At 38.9% G+C, this 10,841-nt stretch overlaps 1 protein-coding gene across 1 annotated transcript; it reads right to left on the minus strand.

Annotated features, from left to right (window-relative positions):
* Positions 1 to 803: 803 nt before the first annotated feature.
* On the minus strand, positions 804 to 1,946 carry LOC148040800 (putative germin-like protein subfamily 2 member 5). Its single transcript, XM_087686890.1, has one exon. The coding sequence runs from the start codon at positions 1,809 to 1,811 to the stop codon at positions 1,050 to 1,052; it is 762 nt and encodes a 253-aa protein (XP_087543016.1). The 5' UTR covers positions 1,812 to 1,946; the 3' UTR covers positions 804 to 1,049.
* Positions 1,947 to 10,841: the final 8,895 nt, after the last annotated feature.

Consider the following 10,841-nt stretch of genomic DNA (forward strand, 5'->3'; position numbering starts at 1 on the left):
TCCTCTCCTATCTATAGTTGTACTCATCATTTAGATGCTATAAGTCATTTTGGGCTTTATAGTTATTTATCTCACACCATTTTGGTCTTATGAGTAATTTTGGGCTCTAGTAGGGAATTTATCTCTCACCAACATCGGACTAGTTCTACTCATCATTCTAGTCCCATAGTTAACATGGCATATTTATTCTCTCTCTCTCTCTCTCTCTCTCTCTCATGTTTAAATGCTTTCAAATATTTGACATGCAAATACAACACTACTTTCTATGAGCTAGCTTCATTCTATGGTGCCATTAAAATCATTGTCTAGGGTGTTATAGTAGAAATAGAAAGCAATCAAAGATACTCATCTTATGTGATTGATGCTTAGTTAAAAGACGCATGCCTCCACATCTAGTGTAAATACAACATAAGTGCCCTTTCAACTTTGCATACTAGTTCATGTCATGATTCCAACACAACCAAGGAGCATGTTCAACTCAATCTACTTCAATGTAAACATTAGGATGTGAGGGATTAAGCAATGGGTGAAAAACTACGAATGAATAGTAAGAGTTATAATGATAGCTGCATTATTATCATATTGTTGAGTGTTGTACTATAAACCCATTAGTGAGCAATGGCATGGCATCAATCGATAAACTATATGCATGTGCCTACCCCTTCCCATGTTCCAACCACAGAGTCTATATAATCAGTGCTCACAAAAAGCATTTTAACTAAAACAATTGGAGGTATTTTTGAATCAAATTAGAGGCATTTACAAAATTTTAGACCAAAGTTATTGTAAACTTCCGAGTTTGAAACCTTCTTGTTTAAATTTTGACGGTTTTCCTTGAATACGGTGCATAATAATAGTAGGATATCGAAGGGGAGACTTCCAATTTATTCAAGAGAAATAATTAGACACGGGTTCCTGTTTTATTCACGCAAGCGGGTTAGAGCTGCGTGTGCAGGATAGGAGAGGGGGCTGCTAAGACTAATATATTACTGCAATAAATATGTAGTCACTACACTAGAATATAGTCGATTATGGCTTCTGCAAGCTGCTTACATGCCCTGGAAGGTGGCCCTGATGGAGTCGAGCGTGGCGTCGTCGAGGAAGAAGGTCTTGCGGAGGACGGCGTTGGGGATGTTGGGCGTGAAGAGGGAGTTGGCTACCAGTTGGAAGCCGGGCTGTTGGCTGTTGAGGGCGACGATTGCGTGGGCTGGGCCGGAGCCGACGTTGAGCTGGAAGTGCAGGAGGCCGCGTGGGAAGATCATGACGTCGCCCGGGCCGAGGACCTTGGCGAAGAGCTTGTTAGAGGTGTCCACGAAGGCGCAGTAGAGGTTGCCAGACAGCACAAAGATGATCTCGCTGGCCCTGGGGTGCGTGTGGGGCACGATCACCCCGCTGGACTCGAAGTCCAGGCGCGCCACCGACAGCCCTAGCGTGTTCAGGCCTGGAAACTGCTCCACGAGCCCAACAGTGGGCACTGCCAGCACCGGGCTCTCGCTCACGTTGGCTGCAGCTTGGGCTATGCCGTGGAACACGAAGTCCTCCTCCGTCACCTTCTCTGCCTCCTTGCAGGGATACCCGTTCACGCTCAGAGTCTGCGACAAGTCCGCCACGCAGTAGTCCTGAAGCGGATCCGGGTCGGACGCCCGCACTACTACGCCCATATAGTCATTGTTGCAGGCGTACAGTACCATCATAGCTATCAGCACCAGGTGGCTGCTCAAGCTGCCGCTGCAGATCTGTAGCCTCCTCGATCTCATCCCGGCATCGCGCTGGCTAGCTGATGTCGTGATCATCATCCTCATCGAAATCATGTGGCGCTTTGGATTCTAGTACTTTCTATCCCGTGGTAGGTGCAGATCGAGCCCCAGAGAGAGAGAGAGAGAGAGAAAGAAAGGAGGACGAGGTACAGGAGAACTAGAGGAATGGAAGATTGATTGATGGATAGAAATGACCTGAAGCTGATTGGAAACCCATAAGAGACCCGCGTAGATATATATAGAATCGTCATCGCATGCACGAAGTTTCTTGTCCACTTGTACTGGTCGCTGTTACCATGCTCAATCGCAAGTCGATAACCTCCCGTCTTTCGTTCTGTCGACGTCCAAGCTTTTGACTCCGATCAGGCTCCACCTGGGCCTAAGCTTTCTCACTCTTGGCAATCCCTTTTTGCTTTCCGTGAAACGAGTCTTTACACGCACACATTTACGTGTTCTACTTGCATCTTTGCAAACAACTAACCTTCCGTCAATCAAACTCCTTCCTTTAGCTTTCGTCTATTCTTCATCAATCTTGTGTAGCTATCAACTCCCTCGATTGCATGACAAAGTTTGGGGACTTTGCATAATATTGCATAATTCCAGTTACCCTTGCTTTAAGCAATGCTTGAGGGTTCACTATGCAAGAACACCATATAGCGAGTGCATGTGTTAAAGGTGTGTCTTTGCCCTATCTTTTTGCCATTGTGAAGACTGCAAGATGCGAGAATTTTCCTTAGTACATAAATTAGCCAAAAGAAAGAGAAATATTTTAAATTTCAAATCTAACATTTCTTTCTCACTTTTTGTTTCTTGCAATGATTCAAAACTGATCTATGAAATAATCATGTCTTTGAAGCTTGCAATTCCTTGTTCCCGTAATGAAAAAGAATAGTGGATGTGGCATCATTAGTGATATTGTGATTAGACACAACTTTCTCCACGTGTAGGGCTTAGCTGCTACCATAAACATTGATGTGGAGCATCGACTGGAGTTCTGCATACGCAAGGGACTTTTAATCATTTCCTACATAAGAAAAAAAAGGAAATTCCCTATCAATTCCCTAGTTAAAAATACACACAAGTAGGCAAAGTAAATAATAGGAAAAGTGAAACTTTTCCTAGTAAGAGAAACAAGGGAATCGCACGATTCCTTTCCCTACTTTATGTAATTTTAACTAGGGAATTGATAGGGAATCTCCCTTTTTTTCTTGCATATGTAGGAAAATGTTTCAACTATCTTTTCCTACACATGGTAATTTCCCTATATAGAACATTTCTTATGTGATTCTAATATTTCTATAACTTGAAAATATTGCATTTTTCTTAGTTACATATTCCTACTTAGGTGAATTTCTAAATAGAAAATTATCTAGAAAATTTTCAAATGGAAAATTATATAAAGATTATTTAGTTAATTTCAAATAAGACATAGTACACATCTAATAGATTATGTTAAAAATTCACTATATAGACTTTTTTTCCTATGTCAAGAAATTTTTTCTAAATAGATAATATTTTTCTATATAAGCTTTTTTTCCTATGTAACAAGCAGGATACACATAGACTAGGGATTAGACACCCAGTCACACTGAGCGGGGTATATAAGGTGTAATTGTCCTAGATTAGGCCAACAAGTTATTATCAAGAACATACTCTTCACCTTCATCTCCAGCTTTCATGGCTTCCTTCTTCCTTCTCTCCTCTTTTGTGTCTTTCTCTCTCCTCTTCTAGTATTATTTTCCCTTCTTCTTACTCTCTTTCTCGTGTTGGACTAATCATGTCACTTAGATCAACTCGTGGCTCTTGGGCTTCCATACTATATGCTAGAGAGAGAGAGAGAGAGAGAGAGAGAGAGAGAGAGAGAGAGAGAGAGAGAGAGAGAGAGAGAGAGAGAGAGAGTATGTGTGTGTGTGTGTGTGTGATGCTTGGCAAGTGGTTGTGAATATACTAGGTAGGGTCATGGATTGGAATTTGATAAACATTGAAAACATCCAATTTAGGGTGGTTTGTAAATTACTTGTTGAATTTGTCCTACTACTTTGAGTCACATAATATGTTATTTCTCGCTCTTTGAGAATACGTGATGACGAGCTAATCAATTCACCTCCTACAAACATGAAATTTGCATATATTTTCTCTTCTAAAAGGATGAAGGTGGGAAAATATCTCTTTCATTAGAAGGAAACATTTTTCTTAACAATCATTTGCACAATTAATTCATTTGACTTATTTCATCAAATAAACATTTTTTACAACAAAGGTGTAACTCCTTGCAAATCATTTGATCAAGTTAAAGGTTTTATCTTTTTAAAGGATTTTCATGTAAACACATTGGGAATTAAAGTTTACCCTAGTGTGAACTAGGACAAAAAATGTAGTGATGTGATTAATAGTTCAATTCAACATCTACTCTTGCTTTTCCTTTGTTTTACTCCACCTAGATCTTGTTATGTTATGGAATCTACAATCTCTTATTTCATCTATATATGTTTTCTTAATTGACATATTTTGTAATTATCTAGAACTTGACATATGATAAGGATAACAACATTTGACATACAATATTTGACTTGCAAAGTATATGAGGGTTAGGATTTTCATTAATTTTTATTTTGTACAAGAGGCCTCTTATTTTTTACTCAATGGAAATGTCATCTTTTCACAACAATAGTGTAGCTTAGAGACATGTTTTGTAGTTTTCAATGGTATACAACCATTTTAATCTTTTGATGTTTCACCTTAATCTACTTTTGCATTCTCTTAAACCTAGTTGTATTATGCATATAGTCATGAACAATAGCAATTTTATATTCTATTTTGGCATATGTTACTAAAAGGGTTTGATATATATCACAATCAAACAACTTCTTAGAATAACTTTGAATTTTGACAAATGACTGACATATCATACTTGTAGGGGCAAAGGCCTTAATTATGTTACATCTTTTGGTACTATAGTCTTGCTTTTGCTACATGCTCCTTATACACTAGAGACATTGCTTACGTTAGATACTCAAATGTCACTTATAATCTATTTGTAATAATTCACTAGCAATGTACATTGATGTTTGTCATTGGATTGATTCTTACATTAACTTCTTGTAAAATGAACCTTTCATGCTATACGTCATATGTTTGGCAAGCTCTAATTGCTACATCGGCTTCTTTGGTGTTTTAGTATCCCTTGTGCCCCCCACTACAAAATTAAATTTCATTGTTTGCATTCATGTGTTATCTTACAAAGTCCAAACTGAGCATGGACTACACACCACTAATAGTAGAATATGATGCTTATAACTTTAAAAGGGTCTTCTAAGTTGCAAATAGAAATTCAAGGGTCTACTAGTACACCCCATTTAATTTGGACATTTTGATTGGAAAATAAATCCTACAAGGTTCTACTAGTACACCTTTAATGAAAACTAGCAATTGTTCTTAATGCAATTGCAAAACTTTTGTGGAAACTTGTCATATGCCCTCAAACAATTGTTTTTTTTCTACGTAATTTTGATAAAAAATGCAACTTTGAGTTTCATGTTTCTGAAAACCACATCAAAACCCTTCTTTTTTTACTATTTTTATTTCTAGTGCTTCTTATGAAGATATGATCAACCAAACTCGACAACCAAACTCGAAAGGCTTTGAGTTTTGAGTTTGAAATGACAAACTTGGGCTTGCTGCACTATTGTTTCTGGATGGAAGTCTGGCAAGAGCCAGGAAATATCTTCATCTCTCAAAAGAAGTATGCATGGGAGATCTTGAAGGCATTTGGCATGATGGAGTGCAAAGAGATAGCTACACCGATGGAGGTGAATGCAAAGTTATCCATTAAGGATACATCAACACTAGCAGACATTGGGAGGTACAGGAGATTGGTCGGCAGTCTGACCTACTTGTGTAACACTAGACCAGATATCAATTTTGTTCATTAGGAGAAATATGGACTCTCTTTTTTGCCCCTTAAGGGGTTTCTCTCACCTCTCTCTCTCTAAAAAGAGATTCCAAAATAATATTATAAAAAGAGATCTTCTATAATCAAGCAAATCTCGTTTTTGTGTTTTCAACAGATTTCACCTATTATTTTATTCCCAAACTACAGGATAAGGTCACTTTTTCTCAAAATCCTCATAACTAAAAAAATACAATTCTATTTTTTCTAAAAACGCAGCCAAGCATTCTTTAATGCCCTCATGACTCTTTAATGCCCTCTTTAGTGCCCTCATGACTTTTCAATCATTCTCATTCTCGCTTCTTAAAAGGGCGGAAGTTAAAAAACGATATAAAATGACGTACACATCATATTTTAAGATTATTTTTTACCCAGAGACACCTTTTTGACTCAAGAGTTTCCTTGTAAATTTTCATCTTTTTTGGACAAGTATATACCTATTTCTGGGCATTTTTTCATTCCCTCAGAAAGCTTTAGTTTTGTCCCAAATTTTGTGCATTCTTCTCTTTCCCTCCAGAATATGGTTTCTTGCATACGAGTTCTTCTGAAGCAGCATTGAGGAGTAGTTTTGATACCATTTGTTGAAATCAAAGAATCTCTATCTACAACACACTCTACCCTACTACAAGCCATCTTCCTCTTCAGAAATATGCAGTAAGAAATCTCCATCTTCAACAGTCTATACTACAAGCAATCCAGTGATAACGGAGGTATCTTTATTTTTTTAATCTTTGTGATGTTATTATTCTTCACAGTTGTTGTTCAGTCCTTAAGCATCAATTCATAGAGAGAGAGAGAGGGGGGAGAGAGAGAGAGGAGGGGAGAAGGGGGGGAAGAGAGGACTGTGTGAGATGAACAAAGAAAATAAGTGATAGAGTGACAGATAGTAAATTAGGGTAGAAGATAAGATGATGTTATTGTTTTCCACTATCCACGCTTCAGTATGAATGTGTTTAGGGTTTCCTTGATGAATTTTTGTTGAGAGAGAGAGAGAGAGAGAGAGAGAATATTTTGGATAGAACAAAAGATAAGATTTGATGCTAATTAGAGGTAGATTAAAAGCCAAGGTTACAAGCTGATTAGGGGTTGATTAGGGTCTATCAAGACTGAAAGCAAGAGAAAGAGACAAGAACCAACTGGGTTTTAAAAAAAACACAGATATAGTGAATCAAAGGGGTGTAGTTCTACGATTTGAATGTTAATCCAAGTTAACATTTGCATACTTTTTTTTTTGCAGAATGCAGGTGCAGGATGTACCAAGAGAAAGAGGGATATTCACTTTCAATTGGAGGATGAATATGCACCAATGTTCAAAAGAACTGTGGAAAGAGATAATGCAATAAGATGCAGGATGCAACAAGAAAGAAATGCAGGGAAAAAAAATGTGGACCTTTGGGTTGATGGGTGCATTTATCCACCCGATCCACTCACTCGAAGGCCACCACAATTTGAAGGGCTTACATCATTTGTAAAGTTTGCTTGTGAAGGCAATGAAGGATTGTATGGATACACATGCAGACTTGTCACACAAGGATTAGCAGGGGCTCATCAAACCTTGACAAATATGTAGACAAGATTACAAGGGAATATGCAGTCTTTGATGGAAAAGGATAGATTATTGGCTGAGAAGAATAGAGAGAACTAGAACCTACAACAAGCAATGTCTGTCATTGAAGATGCTATGCATGCTACACACGTGCAGAATATGGAGTTATAGTCTAAAGTCAATGACTTGGAGAAGGAGAATCGAAACATAGAGAGGAAGCTCACAAAAACTTTGGAGATTGGGCCCACTTTAAAAACCAAAGAGGCATGTCGGCGCGTCCGATCCGTTAAACCAATTGGCCAATTAGCCAAAGGAAGTGGACAATATCATAGACGGATATATGCTCAATCTACTACAATGAGAAATATGTTTCCTCATGCAGAGAATGATACTATTGCCAAAGTCCTTAGCAAGAATATGGTCAAAAATGCATTGGAAAATCGTAAATTTAGGGACATTGTGGATGGTGTTGCTAGTGAACGTCTTAGGGATGGGAGCAACTTGTTTACTGCTACAGATGCTCAGGGATTATGTGACAAGGTGGGAATGAGTTCTGAGTCATATAGTATGCTCTATCAACAATTGGATACAGGTTTTAAGCAAGTCTTCAATACTAAGCGAGTAATGCCTCTGCCAAAACCATTTCACGTGAAGAAGACTCGAAAACAACTAAATGAGAAAGTTTTAGAACTAATTGGTGAGCCTACGCATCTGGAACACACACACATATTGAAGTATGGTTCCAAAGAAGTTGCCTTTGTATTGAATGCATCCAACAACTTTGTATTGGATATATGTAAGGTTCAGATTGCTATGGTCAAGTTTTACAATATGTCTATGGAAGAATGTAGAGGCAAGCTTAAGTTTGTCCTCAAACTTGATGAGAGTGAGATTATCAAGGGGCAAAAACTTGAGCGTGTGAGTATAACACTTATGAATCGAGCATTGGATCCCAACATTGATGAAAAACAACCTTTATACTTCAGTGTACATTCAGAGAATGAAATATGGTGGCTTGCAGCATTTGAAGTACCAAAGGAGGACCATGAAGTACTTAAAGTTTTTTTTAACCTCACTAATATACCCAGTGTTATTCAACAGCAAAATAATGGAGCAGTTTTACACGTTGAGGGGTTTGGGGACTATCAAGTTGAATGGCATCTTGCAGGTGATTTAAAAACATTGAAGTGTATGTTTGGTTTATCAAATGTAGCAAATGCAAAATTTCCGTGCATATCCTGCATGCAAACTAGGAAGAAAGGGAAAGATGGAAAGAAAGAATGGCTTGCCAAGGCAGGACAACAGGGTGCTCCGACACGTGATCAGAAAGTCATGAGAAATGGAATGCTAATTCCAGTGGATCCAAACTGGCGCCCTATTTTGGAAATACCACTAACAAGGGTTCACTTTTGCACATTGCATTGTTTGGTTAGAATAATTGAGAAGCTAGTATATGAATATATATGCTTTGCATACAAGATGCAGCCCGTGTCAGAATCTGATGCTACATGCAAGAAGGTAGAACAAGTCCTCTCTGAAGTTGGATTGCACGGAGGCCAAGTAGAAATAAAAAAGGACGAGAAAAAATCGGGGAAGAGTGGAAATGTTCCTTGTAAACCATGCTTTGGCGGACCCAAGGCTAGGAAGTTTTTATCTCCACCTCGAGATGAGGAAGGCAATATACTAGTAAAACAACCAGAGAAGTACGAAGCATGGAAAAAGTTGCACCTTGCTGTTTCAGATTGGAGCAATGGGGGACGAACGAGGATTGCGAAGGCAGAAGTGTGGATACACCTAGATAGATTAGCAGCTCTCTTACAGAAGTTGGGGTTTATGGATGGTGATGCCAATGCATTTAAAGAGACAGCTGCTAAATTTCATAAGTCCATGGTGGAGGCATGGACTACAAATAGCATAACACACTACATGGTCAGTATTATCACCATTGCAAAAAAAAAATCATCATTTCGAATTACTTTGTGTTTCTAATCTCTTTTCTTGTGTAGCATATACTTGAAGCACATGGTCCATACTTTGCAGATCAAGGAAGTTTGGCAATATGGTCAACTCAAGGCATGGAAAGATCTCACTGGCAAGCTCGCTGTGCTTTTCAAAAGGCAGCTGATCATGGAGGTGGCATCAATGATTCCAATTCTATGAGGCAATTATTCCAATGGTGGTATAGGAGACTAGAGATACGATATGAGGAAAAAGAAAAGAAGTCCAAAACATCTCAAGCAGAATCTATAACTAGGGCAATATATAAAGTGAGAAAAGCAAGATATGAAAACAGCACAGCTAGACAACGGCACGCAGAATGGTTGGCAACCCAAGAAAGAGATGGAAAAAAATGGAGACCTAGATAAAGATAATAATTTTGATGCATTTAGAGTCCACAAGAGAGCACAAGTCCTAAGGATATGACACATCAATACTCATATCTCTAACATGAGATGTCTTATAAATTTTCTTTAAAATTTCAAAGGTTTGTCACTATATTTTTCAAAGTCGATTTTGAACTTTGTTTTTTAATTATGAAAAGTCGATTTTGAAATCCTAAGACAAAGATATGAAAATTCTAAACATTGGAACATTCATTGGCCTAGAGAGAGAGGGGGGGCATGAGGGGGGTGTCAGGAGATTGAGAGAGGTAGGGATGGGGTGGAGAAATGAAATGAAATGATAAATTTAAAATTCATTTACACCACAGTAAGTTTGAAAGTTTCGTATTTAAGTCGTCTCTCCTTTCATTTTTTTCCCATTGCTCTCCACTCTATCCTCCACCTTTCTATCCTTCATCATCACAGCCATGGCGCGTTCCAAGCTTTCTATCAAAAAGGCGCCTGCGAGAGCAAGAGCTCAACACTCTTCTGAATCTAGTGAGCGTACAATGAGTGACAAAGATCCCCTGGTGACCGATAACGGTGGCGCTACTGCAGCCAATAATGGTGGCGCTACTGTGGCCAACAATGGTGGCCCTAGTATGGTCGATAATGATGGTTCGCCATTGTCCAGAAATGGTGGTCCACATGCTCCAGCTGCTCCACCTCCCACTACTGCTCCAGCTCGTAATACACGCCCTCCAACACATAAAAAGCGAAGATGGAGACCAGGCACAGCTGCGCTACGCGAGATAAGGAAATTCCAGAAGAGTACCGACTTGATTATTCCTAAGGCACCATTCTCCAGGTTGGTGCGAGAAATATTGCAAGATCTACAGTCAAGGCATCATCACAAGTTCTTTTCGAGGAACCAGGCAAGGAATGTGGGGCGATGGTCAAGCCAAGCCTTGCTTGCTCTCCAAGAAGCAGTTGAAAGCTACTTGATTGATCTAATGAGTGATGGTCAACTTTTAGCCATTCATGCCCGACGTATCACTATTAAGCCCATAGATCTAGTTCTTGTTCGCAGGATCTGCAATAACAAGGATGCATTTAATCTTAATGTCAACAATATGCTTTGAGAAGCTACCTTGTAATTGGATCTATGTTTTTAGCTCAGGTTTGGTTGTAGATTGTAAGGAGCTTAGTTTTGGGTTATCTTTCCAGTAGACCTTCAAGTATTTGATAGTAGTGGCCTGCAAAATGGA

The sequence above is a fragment of the Lygodium microphyllum genome, chromosome 1 (genome assembly GCF_053477565.2).
Source record: "Lygodium microphyllum isolate KBCC chromosome 1, Lygodium_microphyllum_v1.1.10, whole genome shotgun sequence".
Taxonomy (NCBI): Eukaryota; Viridiplantae; Streptophyta; class Polypodiopsida; order Schizaeales; family Lygodiaceae; genus Lygodium; species Lygodium microphyllum.

Bases quoted from the DNA above. Each gene is read 5' to 3' on its own strand.
- LOC148040800 (XM_087686890.1), bottom strand. From the start codon at position 1,811: ATGATTTCGATGAGGATGATGATCACGACATCAGCTAGCCAGCGCGAT.